Source organism: Paroedura picta, chromosome 3, assembly GCF_049243985.1.
Source record: "Paroedura picta isolate Pp20150507F chromosome 3, Ppicta_v3.0, whole genome shotgun sequence".
Taxonomy (NCBI): Eukaryota; Metazoa; Chordata; class Lepidosauria; order Squamata; family Gekkonidae; genus Paroedura; species Paroedura picta.
The window spans coordinates 4113690-4137124 of NC_135371.1; the positions used below are offsets into that span (position 1 = coordinate 4113690).

Genomic DNA, 23435 nt, shown 5'->3' on the forward strand with positions numbered 1-23435 from the left:
GAGGCAGAACTGAACTGAGAAACCCCGGGAAAAAACCAATTTATATACAATCATGGACAATGGAGCTTCACACCATTGGTCAGTTTTGGTTTAATTTCTGTGAAGGAACACTTGCATAATTTTAAGGCTGGTGCTCACCACCACATGAGGAACTGTATTAAAGGGTTGTGGCATTAGGAAGGTTGAGAACCACTGACCTAGAGGGTTCATCCATTCTGCTTCTCTAACTTCTATTCAAAATGCATCCCATATTCCAAAAAGAAAAACAGACCATGAAATCCTTCTCTGAAAGATGGCGTGGCTACAACCCTTTACTGAGATGATGTTGCTGAAGGTACAGAGTTCGAGAAGGAAAGATACATAATGGGTAGAATCAGGCAGGAAGACGACATTTCTAAAATTTGGCAAACCAGAATTTGGCAAACCAATTGTAAGACATGCAATTTTTTAAAACAATTCCACCTTTGAGCATATGTTGGCTCATAGTTTAAAAAGCATACATCACAAAATGCATCCATTTTGCAGAAGTCTTTCATGTATACCTCATTTGTGGTGTGGCACACAGCATGAGGGGCAGCAAAGTGATTAAAAAAGCAGATAAATCTCAAAATCTTTTGACTCTCGTTGAAACATTTGTCAAGGGAGTAGGTGTAAAGTCTTTGATGGGGGAGGGGTTTATTTGGCTAATCCAAGCCCCCCAAAACCTGGAAAATAGCTTATCAGTATTTTTTCAGATATTATTTCAGCCAAGTATAGATTTTGATACTTTTCAGCTGAGCTTTAAAAAAAAAATTAGGATTTTCGTGACTACTGGATAGCTAAAGTTAAAGGGTGTTTAAAGGAGTTGGCCACTTTAAATATCTTCTAAGTGAACCTCTGGCAAGGAGAAGGTGTTTAAAAGAGTTTGTAAGCCCTTTAAACACCTTTGGAGTTCACTGGCACCAAGAATTACAAAGGGCATTTAAATTTTAAAGGGACTGCATATCCTTTTAAATTGAAATATGTCCCCTTCCATTGCAAGTAAATGGAGGATGGGGGGGCACTTTTTTAGGGGTCCCATAGACTAAGATGCCCTAGTCCAATCTCTTTCAAACATGGGGGAGGGGAGGCACCAGCAGCTATTGGGCAAAGATGGTGCCTCTTTCTCAAAAACAGCCACCCCAGATAACCCCCCTATCAATTCTTCAATATACCCTGTGAGGTCCATTGAGAATAACGGCACCCTTAAGGCAAAATGAACAAATTCAGCATTCCCACTTATTTACTGAATCAGAACACTACATGAGTTTTGGTATTGAATATCAGGAAATACTGATGTGTTTTGGGCTCAGTATACCCAAACCTGAAAAATACTGTTGTACTTGTTTTGCACACCCCTCGTCTTTGACTTGCCACTTTTGATTACCTGGATTGGAAACCCATGAAGTCCACAGAGGATTCTGGGATTGCTTCCCACCACCAGGCAAGGCCCAGGTTGAAGGTTTGGGAAACTCTCTGGATTGGGTTGCTTCCATGTCCCTGGTCACATTCCCTTTCCCGTGTTCGCCTTGGGTGTTGGTTCTGTGACAGGGATGTGTGGACTCAGGAACCTCTCTTGGCTCCTTGGTGACAAGCGGGGCCTTCCCACCTGGGCTCCCAGGCAGATTTCTTCCTGCACACCTTTCCCCAGGCAGAGGCTCCAGGATGGATGTCACGGCCTGCGTCGACTGTGGGAACCATCTGCGATTGGAAAACCTCATCAGGCGAAGCTTTTAATACTCCACTCTGTTGTAATACATACTTAGTCGTGTTTGGCAAGGATTCTGAAAGGGTCCTCACTGGCCAAAACCTTCCAAGACAGATTTTTAAGAAAGCTGCTGGCAAAAGCCTTCCAAGACGGATTTTTAAGAAAGCTGCTGTCAGCTGGTGTAAATCCTCTCTATGATGGCAGTTCAATGAAACCCTACTGTAGCGGTTGTAATGGAATGTAAACTCATGGATGTACATTGGGAGGTTGGTGCATATTTTTGACCATGATTTCCGCTTTAGGCTCACTGTTCCACCCTCCCTCTGTGGGCAGACTGCCTACCCATCAGGCAACGGGTACAGGAGGACATGATTGGGGGGAAGGTCATGCCAGCGGTTTACTAAGAAGATGCCCACAAGTCTTTTCCCCTGGGGGTGGGGGGTGGGGCTGATGTCTCGGTTCAGATCAAAAGTGCCTGGGGATCAAAAGGGAGGTGGTAGGACAGGCGGTCGCAGAAGCAGAAGTGGGTGGGTGGGAATATTATAGGCAGAACTATGATAAGATCAATCAATATTTCTTGTTAGAACATCTTGATGACCAGGGTGATTCCCTACATCCCTTCCTCTTAGAAAGGGCATTGGGCAGTTTTGGGGAAGATTGTATTGGGCCAGTTTATACATTTAACAGGGTCTGTTGCTCACCAATCTCCACCATCCTGAGGACTGGAAACCCACCAGGGGCAGGGAAGTTATTCACAAGATACTGGTCGGTTCCTCTGAATCTTGTTTCCTGTTGCAGTTCACTAATTAGACCTTGGACAAAGTCAGATATTGGCAAATTCAAATAGAGGGAACCCTCTAGTTCAGGGGTAGTCAACCTGTGGTCCTCCAGATGTCCGTGGACTACAATTCCCATGAGCCCCTGCCAGCATTTGCTGGCAGGGGCTCATGGGAATTGTAGTCCATGGACATCTGGAGGACCACAGGTTGACTAACCCTGCTCTAGCTTACATCAGGCTCTCATAACTAAGCCTGATCTGAACAGATTAAGAGGGGAAGTGGGGAGATGAAGACATGGCTTGTTTCCTTGTACAGCCCTAGAGAACCAGAAAGCAGAGCAGGCAGAACAGGGGGGGGGGGTGGCTGAACGGTCCATATCCGGAGTCCAGTGTCAGAAAATGTAAGAAGGAATGTCGGCTGATGGACCATAGTGTAAGAGTGACCTGCATCCACTAGGAAGGAAAATAACACGAATTATTAATCAAATTCACGATAAGTCACTCAGCGGTGCTATGTTGTCCACAGGCTCTGGGAGAAGCTGGGCCCAGGAGTTGCAGGCCTGCATCTGGCTGGTGTTGGCGGCACCGGTGCTGGTTCTGGTCTCTGTTGCTTCCTGTGCCGATCATTCCACAAGAATGCTTGGATTTCTCCCTTTCTTTCCTCCTTACATTGGTCTCCCAGAACTGGGTAGCTGCCTGCAAGGTCTTAGAAGGCGGCCTTTGTGGATCTCTTTCTCCTCTCTCCACCCCACCCCCATCATGAATGGACTTATGAAGCTTTGGGGGGGGTCTTGAGAGTCCAGACCACCCCATTTGGCCTCCCCTCTGTATTCCTTGCCTGTCTCAAAACGGGAGTGAAATTGCTGGTTTCAACCCAAACTTTGATTAATTTTTCTAAGTCAGCTGGGAATGGATTCCAGAAGACAATCAGATCTCCTCTGACAAATCTTTCACCATATTCTCTACGATTAAGCATGGATTGAGAGCATATAAATTGAATTACACCAGGGTTTATAAAAATAAAACAGGCTTTGCCGTAGGGTCTGTCATGTTTGGAGTCCAAAGTACGTGTGGGAAATAACCCTGCAGCTTGGATGCTGATCGCATCAAAACATTCTTTAATAAGAGCATCAGCTTTTAGGCCCTTTATGTACCATCTTGTTGGCTTAGAACACTTCAGAAGGCAGAGCTTCTGGTGGAGTCTCAGCAAAATCACTCTTTTGAGGCTCCCCCCTCCCCTTTCTGCTTGCTCTTCCTGCAGCTCTTTTGCCGGGGATCTTACTGCTCCAGCTAACACATCTTGGGTCACTGCAGGGCAGAGGGAGGTGTCCTTCTGCTCCCAGCAACAAAAAAATAACTCTTCCAGGACAGTACCAGTGTGTGTGTGTGTGGGGGGGACAACTGAACTTGTGAGGCTGGTATCTCTAATCTAGCACTGGAATAGGAAGGGGGATTTCTGTTCCTTTTGAAGCTTTGTTTTCTCCATTCACATGGTCTGGTGAAAAGGCTGCCATTTAGAAGAAGAAAAAGTGTTGGTTCTTATATGCCACTTTTCTCTACCGAAAGGAGGCTCAAAGCAGCTTCCAGTTGTCTTCCCTTCCTCTCCCCACAACAGACACCCTGTGAGGTGAGGCTGAGAGAGCCCTGAGATTACTGAAGAAGAAGAAGAGTTGGTTCTTAGATGCCGCTTTTCTCTACCCAAAGAAGTCTCAAAGTGGCTTACATTCGCTTTCCCTTTTCCTCTCCCCACAACAGGCACCCTATGAAGGAGGGGAGGCTGAGAGAGAGCCCTGATATTCCTGCTTGATCAGAACAGTTTTATCAGTGCAATGGTGAGCCCAAGGTCACCCAGCTGCTTGCATGTGCGGGAGGGCGAAATCAAACTTGGCTTGCCAGATTAGAAGTCCGCACTCCTAACCGCCACAGCAAGCTGGCTCTTAGCAGCCCCTTCCATCCAAAGAGCCAGAAAAACACCAGTTGGACCAGACAAGAAACTTCCCAAATATTCCCTTAGTGATAACAGACGTGTCCGGGCAAAAGTATTTCCACACAAGAAGTAGAAACATGCCAGCAGCCCTGACAGAGATGAAGATATCTCCACCCAGTCCATTCAGCCCCCCCCCCTCTAAAAACAAGGCAATTAATTGGTTCCATCAGAGGAGTAGAAGTGGTTGTTGATGGGTTACAGCAGGGGTCGTCAACCTGTGGTCCTCCAGATGTTCATGGACTACAATTCCCATGAGCCCCTGCCAGCAAATGCTGGCAGGGGCTCATGGGAATTGTAGTCCATGAACATCTGGAGGACCACAGGTTGACTACGCCTGGGTTACAGTACATTCCCTGCATTAGCATAACAAGTATCGTTCAGTGTCCACATATACAACACATCCCCCAACGTCTCCATGTATTTCCCAACCCAGAGATGGCAACCTAATGGTGCAACAGGGACACAGACTTTGAGGGCAAACTCAAGCCTCTTTCCTGGGAGCAAAAGCCTCCCTGATGAAGGGGATTTGATGTCCCCCTGCTTTAGGGGGGGTCTAAATTAAGACTTTGGGAGGGGGGGCCTTAATTCTCTCCTCTCTCTTTCCCTCCAGAATGAATTCCTTGGTGCTTAAGAAGGTAACGTTATTGGAGAATTCAAAAAGTGCAGATTCTTTGATGCCGGCACCGTTTGAGACATACCACCATAGCCTGAAGACACGGGGCCAAAGAATCTGGAGGTGCCATTGATCATTGATCAACAGATATGAGTCTGAGCAGTCAAACGTTATGGATTCTTTGATGCCAGTGAAGACTGCTATGCCAGTCAAAAGTCTCTCCACAATATTTATTTATTACATTTTTATACCACCCTCCCTTGCACCTCAGGGCAGTTTATAGCATTGGACAGTGTCAAAGTTCCACCGTAATATAAATACAGTATTCCAAACATTACACTCAAAGTGAATTGTATCATTATTAAATACTTAAACCATTAGGTGTGAATCTGTGATGCCGGTGAAGGCTGCTACTTCAGTTGGAGGCCTTTCCATGCTGTGAGCATTCAAAAGGTTTCTCCTATTTGTGGGTTCTTTGATGCAACTGAAGATGGCTACTTCGCCTGAATTTCTTTCCACACTTAGAGCATTCAAATGGCTTCTCCCCTGTGTGAGTCGTTTGATGCTCCTGAAGATGGTCACTCCGACTGAATTTCCTGCCACACTCTGAGCATTCAAAAGGTTTCTCCCCTGTGTGGGTTCTGTGATGAACCTGAAGATAACAACTGTGACGGAATTTCTTTCCACACACTGAGCATTCAAAAGGTTTCTCCCCCGTGTGGATTCTTTGATGCAGCTGAAGATGGTCACTCCTCTTGAATTTCTTTCCGCACTCTAAGCATTCAAAATTTTTCTCCCCTGTGTGGGTTCTTTGGTGAAGCTTAAGATTACCATTGTGATAGAATCTCATTCCACATACTGAGCATTCAAAAGGTTTCTCCCCTGTGTGGGTTCTGTGATGAACCTGAAGCATACAACTGTGACGGAATTTCTTTCCGCACACTGAGCACAAAAAAGGTTTCTCCCCTGTGTGGATTCTTTGATGCTCCTGAAGATGGCTACTCCGTCTGAATTTCTTTCCGCACTCTGAGCATGCAAAAAGTTTCTCCCCTGCGTGGGTTCTTTGAAGCACTTGAAGATTTTCATTCCAACTGATTTTCGTTTGATATCCTGAACATTCAAAAGCTTTCTTCCCTGTGTGGATTGTTTGATGCTGCTGAAGAACAGAACTGCAACTGAATTTTCTTCCACCATCAGAGCATTCAAAGGATTTCTCAGTTATGTGGATTTTTTGGTGCTCAAGGAACTGTGTTCTGCATTTGGAGGGCTTTTCACAGCAAAAGCATTTGTGTCCCTTTGCTATACTGTGTACTGGAGAATCTGCATTATCCTTTGCTCCCTCGGGCTTCTCTCCTGAGGGGATTCCTTGATGCCTATGGAGATCAGCCTGGCCCCTGAAGCTCCTTCCATGTTCCCAGCATTTGTATGTTTCCTCCATCATGCAAATTACTTCATTTAAGTACAGCCCTTGATAAGGAAGGATTTCATTCTTCTTCTGGTCTGTGTGGCTTCCTTTAGGCCTCTTAGGTCCCCCTTGATTCCTGATGTTTCTCCTCAAGTCTTCATTCATGACTTCACCTGGTGAGAGTTCCTGCAGTTCCTCTTCCTCCACATTCTCCTGATGATCCCCTGCTGGAAGAAAGACCAAAACCCTGTCAGCTCCCACACAAGGAAGACTGATCTGCAAATGAATATATCCATTCACAACATTTTAGAGGCTTGTTTTTCTTGTACCTCAAAGTGTACAATATTGGACATTTGAAGAGTACACAAAAGTCTGCTGTATCAGAGAGGACTGGTGTCCACTCAGAAGAAGAAGAAGAGGAGTTGGTTCTTAGATGCCACTTTTCTCTACCCAAAGGAGTCTCAAAGCGGCTTACAGTCGCCTTCCCTTTCCTCTCCCCACCACAGACACCCTGTGGGGGTGGGTGAGGCTGAGAGAGCCCAGATATCACTGCTCGGTCAGAACAATTTTATCAGTGCCGTGGGAGCCCAAGGTCACCCAGCTGGCTGCATGTGGGGGAGCAGGGAATCGAACCCGGCTTGCCAAATTAGAAGTCCGCACTCCTAACCACGACACCAAGCTGGCTCTCTGCCAATGAACAGGGCTCTCCAGTTGAGTGAATTATTTGGTGTTAAGCAAGGCCTGCTTTTCAACTGAAACTCTTTCCACTTTACAAGTAACTCGAGTTTATCTGCTGAGAGAATTAGTTCCAGGAAAATTACATTTGTGCTCTGACTCAATTGGCATGAAGCCGTTCATTCCTTGCAATTTTTGGCTGGCCTTTCTTCTTGCACCTGGAATTCATGGAAGCCCCCTCCTTGGAGAGGCATGGGTTTATCCTTCGTATTCTCTCCCCAGCTCCCCTCCTGCTTCTGGAGTTCATTTCCACCCCCAAAGTTTCCAGGTTACATTCTGACTCTTTTCTGATGATGATGATGATGTTATCCGTTCAGTCATGTCCGACCCTCGGCGATTCTGTAGGAAAGTTTTCGCCATACATTTTCTGATGAGAACCCCTGAAATTCCCCATTAGTTTCTTCTGCATCTCCTAATGCAGGGGTAGTCAAACTGCGGCCCTCCAGATGTCCATGGACTACAATTCCCAGGAGCCCCTGCCAACGGCCCTCCAGATGTCCATGGACTACAATTCCCAGGAGCCCCTGCCAGCTTTTGCTGGCAGGGGAACATGGGAATTGTAGTCCATGGACATCTGGAGGGCCACAGTTTGACTACCCCTGCCCTAATGGAATAAAGAAAGCGATCCAATCAGCACCCACCCAAGGAGCCAAGCCACCAATCAGGCACTCCTCATCCGAGGCTGTACACTCCCTTCGTCAACACTTCTCTCCCCGCTCCCCCTTCACCGGTTGAGCCATAAGTGACCCCCGTTTCCCCAGCGGGGTCCTACAGGGCAGCCATTCGTTTATTCTGCCTACAAAACTCCCCCTGTGTGATTTAATGGGGAAAAACAGGAAGGAATCCTTCCCCCACCTTTCACGTGTGAATTGCCTTGCAGGACTGTCGATTCTTTGCTATAGATGATGGAATAAAAGGAGTGATAAGGATATACGGTCCTGCATCTCAAAGAGCCTCCTTCTGGTTGTGACCACGGCAAAGAGGAACCGGAATTCAGCCTCTCCAGATACTCAGGGGGAAGGAGAGAGCCAGGACCAAGCCCAATGAAACCCAGAATTCAAGGGGTGTTTGGAGGGATTGGGGGAGGGGGGGAGGTAAGGCCTCCGTCCATCAAAGTGACCACCATCTTTGGGCTCTTCTTATGTAAACCTCTCTCCTTTCCCTGGAATATCCAGCATGTAAAGATGTCACAGCCCCTAAAGCAGGGGCAGTCAACCTGTGGTCCTCCAGATGTTCATGGACTACAATTCCCATGAGCCCCTGCCAGCAAATGCCACCGCCTGGGAACTGTCACTGCCTGGGAACTGCTCTCCGGCCCGCGTCCTCTCACCCAGCCCTGCATCTCCTGGGGCAGGAGGGCCAGGAACTGCTCCAGGATCACCAGGTCCAGCATCTCCTTCTTGGTGATTGCAAAGTTCGTGGAGCCGGCTGCAGGGGCTCATGGGAATTGTAGTCCATGAACATCTGGAGGACCACAGGCTGACTACCGCTGCCCTAAAGTGATTTAAATTGACACAGCAAAGCTTAGGCTGAGACAGAGTTTCCGAATCTCACAGATTTCAGGCCCCAGAAGGCCTCCCTCCCTCCCTCCCTCCTTATCCAGAGGGATTCACAATTCTACCCAATCAAAAGCTGCTTGGAGAGAAGAGGCGATCCCCCGTGGCTGTTCCCTGACAAAGATACCTACTCTCAGCAGGGTCATTCAGGAAGGACACAGTCTCTGAAGATCCTCTTGAGAAACTCTCCAGCCCTCCCACGGACACAAGGCCTCTGTCTGGCTCCCAAGCCGTGTCTCTCACATTACTGGCTTCTTCTGGAGAGAATGAGATTATTCTTAGATTGGGAAGGAACACAATTCAAGGAGGATGAAAAAAATATTCCAAAAGGATGGAAACGTGGTCAGGATCAAGGCAAACACTCCCAAACAGCATAAGGGGAAAACATCCATTCCAGATCATGGTCAGAGTGGGTGATGCTGGTCCTGCCCAGGGGGAGGGGTGTGCTAGAAAAGTTGGCAACTGAGAAATTGGAATCTGGCCCCTTTTAGAAAATTCTTGACCTCAGGTTATGATACCCTCCCTTGCACAGATGGTAGTCCCAGCAGTAGCCTCAGTCATCCCTGGGTCAGATAGGAGGCTGAGGCCACCCCACACAGGCATGCTGAACTCTGCTTTCATTGCCACATCAACTTTAGGAGGCCCCAGGTGGGCTAAACGCATCTGAGTGGGCCTCAAAACGCTGTGTCATAGTCTGATGCTTGGATTAGGATGCTTAGGGCTAATCCTGTGCTGAGCAGGGGGTTGGACTAGATGGCCTGTATGGCCCCTTCCAACTCTATGATTCTATGATTCTATGATCGTACTTCCACAATTCCGCAGGGCCTGCAAAAAGGAGCTCCTCCACCAGGCATTTGCTTGAGGCCGACTGACCCATAACATCTACAGGTCCCCCCCAGACTGAGAGTCCGAACCTGCCAAAGGAGTGTCAAAGTTATTGTTGTTGAAATACTGTTCTAGTTCTACTTGGTATGTTATTGTTGTTGTATTGTTATATCGATACTCATACTGTTCCATGCAAATGTTCCAAAATGTTTCTGTGAACCGCCCAGAGCCGTAGGGAAGGGCGGTATAAAAATATAAACAAACAAACAAACAAATAAATACAAGCACCTACCCAGGAAGGCCACGCTCCCGTAGTTCTCCTGCATGACTTCCAAGTAGAGAGCTCGTTGGGCTGGATCCAGCAGGGCCCACTCCGCCTCTGCGAAATCCACGGCCACCTCCGCAAAGGAAACCGGAGACTGAAAGAAAAAGCTGATTTGTCCTCAGAGATCAGGCCAGGCAGACTTCACTCTGGAAGGGGCAGTTTGGGAGGGTGCGGGATGTCAAGCTTTGCGTGGGGAAAGGAAAGTGTGCATGGCCTCTCCCACACAGACCTCTGAGCCCCCTTGAGAAAGGAGGGGGTCCCACCTGCCCCTCTCTCCTACCTGGGCTGCAAGTGCAGCAGCCGTTTCCACCCCTCTGCAAGGACCACAGTTCAGCTGCATCTCTCCACTGCCTGTCAGGGAGAGAAGATTGCCTGAGTGTGTCCTGTGAATTCCACGGCTCAGGACAGGGTCCCTGCTGGATCAGATTAAAAGCCCAGGCACACCTTTCTCCTACAGGCTGTCCCCCCCCCGCTCCGCCCACTGACACCCCCTTGTGATTGGGCTGCTGAGAGGAGAAATGTGTGTGGAAGTGATGTCACAGTAGTATGGTCTTCAGAGGTATGCTGCCTCAGAATGTGGAGGTTCCATTTTGACTCCATGGCAAGCAGCTGCATCTTGATTGGCCTGCTTTTTCTTTTCTAGCCTGCCTTGAGTCCCTCAAAGGGATGGAAGATGCCATATATAATTAAAGAATATTTTGATTCATGTGAATAAGAACGGAGCTGCCCTCCTTGAGAGTCCCTAATCCCCCTTTATGTCGAGTGGGCGTCAGGACATCCGCCCTGTGTGGTGTGCAGAAGTATTTTCTTTTCTTCCTGACCTGAACCTTTTACAGATCATCTTCACTGGGTACCCCAACCCCAGCCAGGCTCACAGCACCCTTACCACGGGAGAGGGGTTCTCGGGCACACTCCTGGGCCTGCGCCCTCTGCCAGTCCTCCAATGGAGTTCCTTCCACCCCAGGGAGTTTAGCTGCCATCTGAAAGCGCAGCAAGAGAGGCGGGTGAGAGGAGAAAGGGAAGAAGCCAAGGAAACGGATCCTGCCCCACGCCCAGACTCCCCATCCCTGCATCAACCAGCAGAGCAGGTTCAGCCGTGGGTGGCCAGAACCAGGGTTGGGCATTCTTGCCAGCCTGCTGAATTTTCCAGAGGTAGAAATATCTGGCCGGGAAGCCTCAGGACAAGGTCACTGCTTGAAGGGAAGGAAGGAAACCCCCTCACCTGCTCGGCCTGCCTCTTCTCTGCCTGGCTCAGGAGAAAGCCTTCGGCCAGGGCCACCGCCTGGGAACTGCTCTCCGGCCCGCATCCTCTCACCCAGCCCTGCATCTCCTGGGGCAGGAGGGCCAGGAACTGCTCCAGGATCACCAGGTCCAGGATCTGCTGCTTGGTGTGCCTCTCCGGCTCCAGCCAGCGGTTGCAGAGTCCGTGGAGCCGGCTGCAAACCTCTCGGGGCCCATCGGCCTCTTGGTAGCGGAAGTGCCGGAAGCATCGGCTGTGCATATCTGGGGTCATTCTTTCCTGAGCCAGGCTCTCTGGAGCAGATTTCTCCCAAAATTCAGCACCACCCCCAGCCTTGATGGGATGGGGGCCTTTCTTTCCTCTCTGGCCAATTCCAGACCCTTCTAGGTCCTGCTCTTCCATCATGTTCTCCTTTTCTTAGGTGACTTCCGGCTGCAGAAAGATGTCTTTTTCTCACGTAGCTATGAAGAGGGAAAGATGTCAAAGGTCTCAGAAGGAAATACTGTGGGATTTGTGTTCTGCCCTGTAGCCATTTACCTGTGGGGTGCCACCATGCAATTTAATATCTGTATGGAGCCACTGGAAGAGGAAACACGATTGAATGTTGAGTTTGGGGTGACCAACACAAAAATCATGAGGATCCATAAGGATCAGTGTTTGGGGACTACCTTTTCGCTCTGGGCGACCCGCAAGAAGGGATGGAGAGGTGATCTTTGTTGGGTTGCCCATAGATTAAACTACAGCCTACAATTTGAAAGTGGTTTTATTTTATTTCAGCATAGAAATCATACACACTCATGATCATCTACATTCCTTGGCCCTCCCTACGGCTGAGAAGCCATTTTTATCTGTTTTCCTTATTTTATTTATTTTATTTTTCCTTATTTATTTTATTTTTTATACTTATATACTGCCCTCCCCGGAGGCTCAGGGCGGTTTACACTGAACTTATGAACCATACGTGAAACAATCTTTGTTAATAATCATACAATAATGTTAATAACAGTGGCTGTAACAGTATAACAATATAATATAACAGTAAAGGTAAAGGCAAAGGTCTCCCCTGTGCAAGCACCAGGTCATGTCTGACCCTTGGGGTGACGCCCTCCAGCGTTTTCATGGCAGACTCAATACAGGGTGGTTTGCCAGTGCCTTCCCCAGTCATGACCGTTTACCCCCCAGCAGCAAACTGGGTACTCATTTTACCGACCTCGGAAGGATGGAAGGCTGAGTCGACCTTGAGCCGGCTGCTGGGATTGAACTCCCAGCCTCATGGGCAGACAGCTTCAGACAGCATATCGCTGCCTTACCACTCTGTGCCACGAGAGGCTCTTAATATAACAGTACAACAATATAAAATAACAGTGCAATGGCCCAACAGGTCCAGAGCGGTTTCTGCCCCCCCCCCAAAGGCCCCCCCAAGGCATCAGGAGACTGCATTTGAAAAGCAGGCAAAGAACAGAGACGACGGGAAAAGCACCCCCCCCCTTTGCAAGATTGCACCCCCCCCTTAGTGTCTTACTTGCGAGGAAGCCTCCCCGGGCTCCGCTTCCCCGTGCAGTTGCACCACTGCCCCCCCTCCCCCTCCCCCCCCGCCTCTCCGGCCGCGCCCCTTTAACCCTCGCGGGGGCGGCAGGTAAAGGAAAAAGGAGCCACCTCCAAAGCTCGACCGGACGGACGTCAGCCGGGCTGTCCTCGCCAACGCCCCGCGCCGCTCCATGGGACCGCTCCGGAGCAATTGGGCAGGGGCGACTGAAGTCCGTCCGGTGCGGCTCCCCGTCGAGAGGAGGCGTTTTCCCTGCAGCAGGGAAAGGGTTAAAGGGACAGAGCTCGCGGCTAGAGAGGCGCGCGGGGGGTGGGCGGGAGGACAAGGGTTGGGGGGGGCTCTGCTCTTGATTGGCAGGCCGGAAGAGGGAGGTGGCAGAGCGGACCGTACCGGTAGAGAGGAGCAGCCGGAGGCCGGGGAGGTCTACTCGCAAGTAAGGCCTGAAGGGGGGGTCAATGAGGGCGGGAGGCCTTGGGGGGGGCTGGATTTCAGTCCTTCTCGATGCTTCTCAAGGGCGGCCCTCGGAGGCCTCTTTTAATTTGGTTCGGGGCCTTGGGGCGGGGGGGGCCCAGAAAGGCAGGATCTGGAGGGGGAGTCAACCTGTGGTCCTCCAGATGTTCATGGACTACAATACCCATGAGCCCCTGCCAGCTGGCAGGGGCTCATGGGAATTGTAGTCCATGAACATCTGGAGGACCACAGGTTGACTTACCCCTGCTGTAAACGGGAAGAGATCAAAATGGCTTCTCGGCCCTAGGAATGCCAGGAAAGGATCGGACGGGAGGGATCCTCCATGCTGATTGGCTTCCCTGCAAGCCTTCTCCCTCCTTTGGTGGTTCACTGCCCCCCCCCTTGCTCCTGCTCAGCCCACAGCAGCCCCACTCTTTCCTGGAAGATGCCCCCCCCCCTGCCAATTCCCCCCTGCAGGAGAAAGGCAAAGCCAGGGAGCCGCTGGGGTTTTGTTTTATTTTCAACACGCTCAAATCCCATCACCATGGACTGAACCATAAAAAGCAGACACCCGGTACTTTGTATACTTCTTACATCAAAACAAACCTTTGTCAGACTCTAGGTTGGGGTCGCGTACTATAGGCAGCACCACAGAAATCACCCATCTGACACCACAGTAGTTCTAACGTATGGATCCTGACGGAATTGACTGGTTTTTGTATTGGGTCACCCCAAACTCACTATTATCATCATCATCATTATCATTATTATTATTATTATCCTTTAATTTATATAAAACCAATCCCCTAAAAACAGTAATAGAACAGTAAAAACATGGTACATTCATCTAATCACATCTCCCCGTGACCTCTCCCAGGGGCTCCATACAGATATTAAAGGGGTGGGGGAGCCCTGCAGCACCCTAGAAGCTAATGGGATGTCTTTTGAGACATTAATGTCTTTCTGCTTTTTTCCCACAGTCAGAGGTGAACCAAGGAAAGGAGAAGGGAAGGCGATGGAAGAGCAGGACCCAGAAGGACCTGGAACTAGCCAGAGAGCAAGGAAAAGTCCCAATCCCATCCAGGCTGGGGATGCTGCTGAATTTGGGGAGGAAGCTACTCCAGACATCCTGGCTCAGGAAAGAATGACCCCAGATATGCGCAGCCGATTCTTCCGGCAGTTTCGCTACCATGAGGCTGCTGGGCCCCGAGAGGTTTTTAGCCAGCTCCATAGACTTTGCAGCCGCTGGCTGAAGCCGGAGAGGCACACCAAGCAGCAGATCCTGGACCTGGTGATCCTGGAGCAGTTCCTGGCCCTTCTGCCCCAGGAGATGCAGGGCTGGGTGAGAGGATGCGGGCCAGAGAGCAGTTCCCAGGCGGTGGCCCTGGCCGAAGGCTTCCTCCTGAGCCAGGCGGAGGAGAAGAGGCAGGCAAAGCAGGTGAGGGAGTTTCCTTCCATGCAACGACCCTCTCCTTAGGCTTCTCTGCCAGATATTTCCACCTCTGGAAAATTCACTAGGCTGGGAAGAAAGCCTGATCCTAATTTTTGCCCTTGGGGATAAAGCGGTCCTCCTGGTCAGTGCAGGGGTGAGGAGTCTGGGAGTATGACAGGGTTGATCTCTTTGGCCTGTTCCATTCCTTCTGTTACCCATCTCTCTTGTTGTTGTTCTAGATGTGGGGACCATCCAGAAAGATGGCAGCAAAATGGAAGGAGGTGGAAGCAGTTCCTTTGGAGGACTGGCAGAGGGCGCAGGAGCATGTCCCAGAGGCCCTCTCCTGTGGTAAGGGTGCCTTGTGCCAGGATACGATTGGGACACATAGTGGAGTTGTTGAGCAGATGCTTCAGGTTATGGGAAAAAACAGAAATAACTCTGCAGGAGACACAGAGAGGACGTGTGGCCCTCATTGCTATTGGATGTACTGATGGCCACTCGCTCTAAGGAGGGATTAGACAGATTCATGGGAGTTCTTGATCACAGTCATTAAAATATAGATGAAAACATGTATCTCACCCTTAGAGGGACTCAATGCAGCTCAAAAAAGTTTAGACACAGCTATTGGCCATGGGGAATAAATGGGGCCTCCACATCTTGGGGTCTGCCTACTTCTGAAAACCACTCCCCTGCAGTGTCCTTTCCACGCATGAACTGTTTCCTCCCAGCAGCCCAACCACTTGGGGGTGGCACCTGCAGGGGAAGGGTGTGCCTTTGATGTGATCCAACATGGATGCTGTCTGGTTTTTCAGCTCTGGAGTTCACAGGGCACCTTTCAAGGCTCCCAGAAGTCAGAAACATCCTGGCAGCATTTTATAAGCCCTGGGGCTCATGGGTGCCTGCTGCTTCTCTGTTACCTTGTCAACCATTTACTGTTATTTTTCTGAGTGTCTGTAGAGGAAGGTTTCCCACTCTAGGAACGAGGCTGAAAGACGGAGTATTTAAACAAGTAAACAATACAGGAAGTCGAAGCTAACAGCCTTTCTCCCTAATTTCTCTTCCTTACAGGCAGCGGAAAAGTCCTATTGAGCCACCGTCCTTGCAGAGGTGTGGAAATGGCAATTCAGCTTCCGGGAAAGGTAGGAGACATCAGCAGGGGGCATCTAAGGAACCTTCTCAAGGCTCCTGTGCTACCTGTCAGGTAGTCCATGCGAGAGAGGAAATGAACGCCTCTCCCTTTCTCCAATGCCAAGCTCCAGGTCCTCCACTCTACTCAAATGCCCTCTCCCAGCATGGCATTTCTGCCTGGTGTGACCTCTAACGAGGTCACCTGCCCTTTCTTTCAGTCTCTGCCTTCCTTTGAAGAGGTGGCCGTGGATTTCACAGAGGCGGAGTGGGCCCTGCTGGATTCAGGCCAACGAGCTCTCCATTGGGAAGTCATGCTGGAGAACTATGGAAGCGTGGCCTTTCTGGGTAGGTTCTTGTTTCTCATAGGATACAGGAAAGAAACTCTTCAATGCAAAATGTTGTTTAGAGGCCCACCCAGGTGTACGCAGTACAACTGGGGACCTCCCAGAATTGATTTGCCAGTGAAAGTAGAGTTCAGCATGGCTGGGTGGGGCAACCCAGGCCTCCTGTCTGGCCCAGGGGTAACTTAGGCTGTGTTGGGACCATCATCCAAGCCAGGGAGGGTGTCATAACCCAAGGCCAAAATGGGGACAAGAGGGCCTCAAATAAACCCTAATTTCTCAGTGGGCAACCTTTCTAACATGCCTCGTAACTACCCCATAACTACTGTCATCCACTCTGACGGTGGTCTGGAATGGATGTTTTTTTCCTTATTCTCTTTATTATTTTGGGCTTTGATCCTGACCATGTTCTCAGCCTTTTGGAATGATTTTTCCTCTTCTTTAAATTTCATTCCTTCCCAAGCCAGTAATGTGAGAGAGGTTACGGTGGAGCCAGGCAGAGGCCTTGCGTCCTTCTCCAGAGGGCCTCCAGAGCGCATTTCCTTCCCAAACAACCCGGTTGAGAGTACGTATGCGTCATGGTTCTGTCCAGGGAATGGGCAAAGAGGAAGTGTGGGAGAGTTCCTCTTCACTTCATAGGAACTCTTGGTTTTATTGAATTGTGAAGCCCACTGGGAAAAGATGGCGGGAGGCCATCTGAGGCCTGATATCTGCAAGGCTTAGAAGTTCCTTCTGGGGCTGAGCTCTGCTGTGGCTCTTTTAATCCCTTTAAGGGCTGCAGTATCTTTAAATACTGGCTATTCCAGGTAAAGGAGGGAAATTTACTTAAGAAGAGCCCAAAGACCTGTCACCTTCTTCCTACAGTGGTCACCTTGATGAACTGAGGCCTTATCGGCCTTCTCCCCCCAAAAAACCTGGCAATCCTTCCAAACAACATGGGGTCCCCTTTGAATTCTGGATCTCAGTTTGGTCCTGGCTTCTGGTCCCCCTTCCGCAAAGTATTCTGAGAGGCTGAAGTCCAAGTCCTGAAGGGCGGTGGAATGATTCTTTCCCACTTTATCCATTAAAGCACACACGGGGACTTTTGTGGAGGAGAAGGAGAGGCAGAATATAAGAACGGTTCTCCTGAAGGGCCTAGCTGTGGAAATTGGGTGGCTCAGTTGGAGGGGGAGAGAGAGAAAAATGCTGATAAAGGAAATAAACAGCCACAGTTGACCAGTGGGTTAGGTTTGGTGGGTTAGCTTTTTAAGTGAGTGCTGACTGGATCTCTGTCTTGATTCCATCAGGAAAGGCAGAGGAGACAGCTGGGGAATTTAATGGTTTCACATTAGTGGAAGTCAAGATTGAAGATGCTGAAGAAAACTTTGAGGATGGAAAAGAACCCCAAAGCCACAGAGAGAATATGGACCCTCAACACGAATTCCCACTGTCAGAAGAAAGGCCACCCCCAAATGGTAAGGAACAAAAGGAACCATACTGACCAGGTAATTCAAAGGAAAATATAATGAAATCATGGCCTTTGGCAAGAACTACAGTCAGAGCATAAATGTAATTTTCATGAAACACATTCTGGATAGATTCACGTAGGTAGCCTTGTTGGTCTGAAGTCTCAGAAACATTTAGTATCTAATCTAGTGGCACATATATAAGGAGAAAGTCGGTCCTGGATTGGTACACAGCACCACGGACATGTTTACCAGATACACAGGCCTTACAGGAATAACAAACTAAGATGATAAGGTCATATTTTGTTTGGATTCAACTCTGGATGAAAGAAACACTGTTAAGAAAATGCCAACCATGCAGATATGTCAAAACCTCCACCGAAGAATGAATGGACCCAAATTTAACATCAAGAATCACAAGACTGAGAAACCTGCAGGGGAAAACTTCAGCCTTCCGTGACATTCAGTTAGAGACCTCGGAATAGCTGTTCCGTTACCAAAAAGTTTCAGGAACAGACTGGAAAGGGAAACTGCCGAGATGCAAGTTATTACAGCAATCAAAACCAGGGAAAATCCCCAAAGGGATTGGCTCCTTACCTCACTATATATGCTCACAATCCCCCAGAAGGGCCATGTGTTCTCTTCATTATATATTTTCATATGGGATGGGACGTAACAATGTACGGCGGGATGTAATGTAATTTAGATAGGGAGGCTGAAACTTAACTCTCAGGTTTGGAGACGGATCAAGTATAGTGACAGGTTCAACGTGTAGAAAGAGTTTCACTCGCAGATTCCACCCTCAACAACATCAAATGTTTGTTAAGGGGGATCCTAGAGAGTTCATCCATTGTTGCTAGGTGTGAAGCCGTGTCCGACCCATCGTGACCCCATGGACAATGATCTTCCAGGCCTTCCTGTCCTCCACCATTCCCCTGAGTCCATTTAAGTTTGCACCGACTGCTTCAGTGTCTCCATCCAGCCACCTTATTCTCTGTCGTCCCCTTCTTCTTTTGCCCTCGATCGCTCCCAGCATTAGGCTCTTCTCCAGGGAGTCCTTCCTTCTCATGAGGTGACCAAAGTATTTGAGTTTCATCTTCAGGATCTGGCCTTCTAAGGAGCACTCAGGGCTGATCTCCTCTAGGACGGACCGGTTTGTTCGCCTTGCAGTCCAAGGGACTCATGCCTGGTTCTCACTGTTGCTTCTTGACCTGAAATTACCTCCACTGAAATGTTGTGAAGGGAAAGTCAAGTGCAAATCAGGCCTCCTTGCATGGGAGCTAACCTAATCTCTGTTTTTATTCCAGCAGGGGATCATCAGGGGAATGAGGAGGAAGAAGAACTGCATCATCTGTCGCTAGGTGAAGTCAAGAATGAAGACTGGAGTGGAAATGGCAGGAGTCAAGGTGGACCTAAGGGGCAAAAAGGAAGCCACACAGCCGAGAAGAAGAATGAAATCCTTCCTTGTCAAGGAGGGTACTTGCGTGAAGTCCTTCTCATGATGGGGGAAACATATAAGGGCTGGGAGTATGGGAAGAGCTTCAGGGGCCAAGCAGACCTCCATGGGCATCAAGGAATTCCCTCAGGAGAGAAGCCATTGATCTGCTCAGACAGTGCAATAACAATCTCTGAGGAAACAAAGGATAACGTACATTCTCCAATGCCCAGTATAACGAAGGCACATGAATGCTTTCTCTGTGGAAAGTCCTTCAAATGCAGATCGCGGTTCCTTGACCACCAAAGAGTCCACACAGGGGAGAAACCTTTTGAATGCTCTGAGTGTGGAAAGAAATTCAGTTGCAGATCCTTTCTTAAGCGGCATCAAAGAATCCACACAGGTGTGAAGCCCTTTGAATGCACAGTGTGTGGAAAGAAATTCAGTCAGAGTAGTCATCTTCAGCTGCATTACAGAACCCACACAGGGGAGAGACCTTTTGAATGCTCACATTGTGGAAAGAAATTCAGTTCACGAGGCCAGCTTCAGCGGCATCAAACAACCCACTCAGGGGAGAAACCTTTTGAATGCTCACAGTGTGAGAAAAAATTCAGTCACAGTAGCGATCTTCATCAGCATCAAAGAATCCACACAGGGGAGAAACCCTTTGAATGCTTAGAGTGTGGAATTAAATTCAGTTGGCGAGGTCAGCTTCAGCGGCATCAAATAATCCACACAGGGGAGAAACCTTTTGAATGCTCACAGTGTGGGAAAAAGTTCAATCACAGTACCGATCTCCATCAGCATCAAAAAATCCACACTGGTGAAAAACTCTTTGAATGCCCTGAATGTGGTAAAAAATTCAGTCACAATGGTGGTCTTCAACGCCATCAGAAAACCCACTCTTGGGGGAAACCTTCTGAATGGTCAGAGTGTGGAAAGACAGTCAATTGGAGTAGCAATCTTCACTGCTTCAAAGAATCCAAACCGTTTGAATGCTCAGAGTTATATCTGCTGATGAATGGCCCTCTGATGATGCCTCTGGATTCTTAGCCCAGGTGTCTGGAGGTTGTGGTGGGATGGCTAGAAAAAGGTTGAAGTTGAACCCAGCCAAGAAGGAGGTCCTTTGGCCAGGTTGATGAGCTCCAAGTGAGTCAGTGCTACTCCCAGCTCCTGACAGGGTCCATCTAATAAGTCTGGAGACCATCAGAAGCCTGGGTGTCATTCTGGACATATCTCTTTCAATGCAGGCCCTGGCTGGGCATTCTGCCATCTTCACCAGCTTGGTGTACTGTAGAGTGTGGACTTTTAATCTAGCGAGCCTGGTTTGCAGCCATCTGGGTGACCCTGGGCTCGCCACAGCACTGAGAAAACTGCTCTGACCAAGCAGGAATATCAGGGCTCGCTCAGCCTCACCTACTCCACAGGGTGTCTGTTGTAGGGAGAGGAAAGGGAAGGCGATTGTAAGCCACTTTGAGCCTCCTTTGGGTAGAGAAAAGCGGCATATAAGAACCAACTCTTCTTTTTCTTCTTCAACCAGGTACGTCGATTGGCACCTTACCTGTTGGCACCCAACCTAGCTACAGTGATCCATGCAATAGTCACCTCCAGGCTAGATTTCTGTAACTTGCTGTATGCAGGGCTATCCTTAAGGCTGCTCTGGAAAGTCCAGCTGGTCCAGGTTCTAACTGGGACGTCATAGAGAGTGCATAACCAGCCAGTACTCTCCCAACTTCCTTGCTGAAAAATGGAGACTGGATCAGATTGAAGCTTTTGGCTATAACCTTTAACGGTCTGGGGCCCTTGTATCTTTGGGACAGCCTTTCCCTCTATGTCCACCCCAGAGCACTATTTTCTAGTCACTAGAATCTGCCTTGGGTCCTCGTGCTTAGAGAAATAAAACTTGCCTCAACATGTCCAGGGCTTCTTGGTTCTGCCCCCAGCCTGGTGGAATGCTTTGGAGAATTACATCAAAGCCTTGTGGGACATTTGCTATGCTGCAGGGCTTGCAAGACAGAACTGTTCATCCAGGGACCATCAATTTGCTGGCCTCCCTAACTGAAAACCCACCAAATTAGAACCTTACTGGAAGGGATGTATAGAATCTCTAACAATTAAGTTGCAAGAATTTGGTGCAACGGCGGGTTTTCAAATAAATGCAGAAAAATCAAAATGTTGATTAAAAATATAAATTTACAGGAACAAATGAAACTAAAGAAAAAAAAACAAATTAAAATTGAAAAAAGGGGAATATCTTGGTATAATGTCTAACAACACTGTGTTCCAAAATAATTATGCTAAAATATGGAATGATGTTAGAAATATTTGTTAACATTGGATAATATAAAGTTATCATTATTGGGTAGAATTGCTGCAGTTAAAATGCATGTATTGTCTCAAATGCTATTTCTTTTTCAAGCAATAGCAATTTTGTCAATTGATGCACCATTTAAACAATGGCAAAAGGATTTAACAAAATTTATTTGGCAGAGTAAAAAGCCTCACTTTAAATATAGAGTCAGATTTGTTTTATTGCGTTAGCCATGACAATCCCATCAAATATCCCAAATATGCAAAAGACGTAGAATAAAATGAAAAGCATAAGTTCTAAAATTGATGAAAGTCAAGATTGACTAATAGATACAAAATGAGAGTTAAAAATATTAAGACAACACAATTTTGTTGACATTATGCAGCCTAATTTTCTTAAGGGCAAGAGCAGATAGAGCAGCTCTTTTAGATATGTTCGTAGGAGTATCGTATTAAATATAAAGTTCTACTAGATGTGAAAGAAAGAAGTTTTGGGTTTCCTAGATCTGAAATTAGATTTGGCAGCATGTTGCTTTTTCTGGATGAAAGAATATCAGGGGTAGTGAAACTGCGGCCCTCCAGATGTCCATGGACTACAATTCCCAGAAGCCCCTGCCAGCAAATGCTGGCAGGGGCTTCTGGGAATTGTAGTCCATGGACATCTGGAGGGCCACAGTTTCACTACCCCTGAAATAGATCTTGCTGAGAAACAGGGCATGACCTGGGGTTTGGATGGCACAGATACTTATGTTATGATATAGACAAAGCAAACTTTGACTTTAAAACAATTGCACTAGATATGCATTACTGAGAATGGGGAACAAATACAAATGTAGATTTTATTCTAAAATAACACAATGACTCCCAACACATTAAGTATTATTTTAGATGAGAAATGACAAGGGGAGATCATTGGTTAACTTACTAAGACATGGTGGATTTCTCTCAAGAGGAGATTAAAATGAAATCAAAGGAAGAACTAACAAAAGAAGGTTTTATGTCAGTGGTTTTCTTACGTTCAGCCCTTTGATAGATTTAAAATTGACCATAAAAATATGGCTTTGAAAAACCTGCAAATGTTTTACAGCTGGTACTTTGGACAAATGATGAACATGTTATAAAAAAAGGTATAAACCTTTATTGAAGTATAGATGGAAGATGAACAGATTAAAGATTGTATGACAAAATGGAGTCAAAAATTTTGGGCATTCCAGTGGAGCAATGGAAAAAAGTGTGGAGGAAAAGTATTAAATTTAAAGAAAATTCCTATGAAATGTTATATAGATGGCATATGACACCAGAGAAACTTGATAAAATGTTCCAAAACAGATCTAATAAATGCTGGAAATTTGAAAAACGAACGGGAGACTTTTATCATATGTGGTGGACATGTAGTAGAGCCTACAAATTCTTGGTACAAGTACATCCTTATATACAAAGGATTTTAAAGACCAATACATATTTGCAACCCAAGGTGTTTTTGTTGGGACTGATCAATAATGAACTGAAAAATAATCATGGCACTTTGTTCAGATATATGACAACAGCAGCGAGAATTCTATATGTGATGCACGGAACTGGAAAAACGCAAATTTACCTACAGTAGAAGAGTGGATCGCTTATTGCTTTGACTACAGAAAAATCAACGTCTACTTTTATGACTGCGTGAAAACCATTTCTTGACTTTTTACAGGGAAAGGGAAAAACAGATGGACAATATGTGGATTTGAAGATTAAAGAATGTAGATCTCTTGACTTTGTACAACGTTGTGGAAAGTGACTAATGATTAGAGGATGGACACGACTTAATTTGGTTCAAGGCAAAGTAAAATAATGCTGCATCAATATCGATCAATCCTATATTGTAACGTAAAAGATACAAGATGTCTGTACTTTGTCCTTTTTTATAATCTTTTTGTAAGCTGTTCTATCCTATCCTATTATTAAAATTTAAAAAAAATGATTAAAAACAACATTCCTCTTCCATAGAATAGTGATAAAGTATGCAGTGGTTTGGTTATTTTAGGATTTAGAATTTTAATGGGTTTAATAATTTTATGAATTCATAGAATCATAGAGTTGGAAGGGGACCTCCAGGTCTAATCCAGTCTGGCCTGGTGGAAATTTGCCTCTCGACCACCAAGTGGCAATTGGCATT

General features: G+C 47.4%; 2 protein-coding genes across 2 annotated transcripts in view; one reads left to right on the top strand and one right to left on the bottom strand.

Annotated features, from left to right (window-relative positions):
* The window catches only part of LOC143834181 (uncharacterized), a 28844-nt gene extending 15827 nt beyond the window's left edge, over positions 1-13017 (bottom strand). The window contains 7 exon segments of the mRNA XM_077330783.1: positions 5519-6736; positions 8932-9057; positions 9918-10044; positions 10231-10301; positions 10837-10930; positions 11173-11651; positions 12847-13017. Of these exon segments, the coding sequence (XP_077186898.1) occupies positions 5519-6736; positions 8932-9057; positions 9918-10044; positions 10231-10301; positions 10837-10930; positions 11173-11595 (2059 nt within the window). The 5' untranslated portion in view covers positions 11596-11651; positions 12847-13017.
* Positions 1-23435, top strand: part of LOC143834184 (uncharacterized) — a 41691-nt gene that overhangs the window by 5871 nt on the left and 12385 nt on the right. The window contains exons 4-7 of the mRNA XM_077330785.1: positions 15965-16091; positions 16551-16652; positions 17374-17541; positions 18840-19832. Coding sequence (XP_077186900.1) covers positions 15965-16091; positions 16551-16652; positions 17374-17541; positions 18840-19832 — 1390 coding nt within the window. The remainder of the gene's footprint in view (positions 1-15964; positions 16092-16550; positions 16653-17373; positions 17542-18839; positions 19833-23435) is intronic.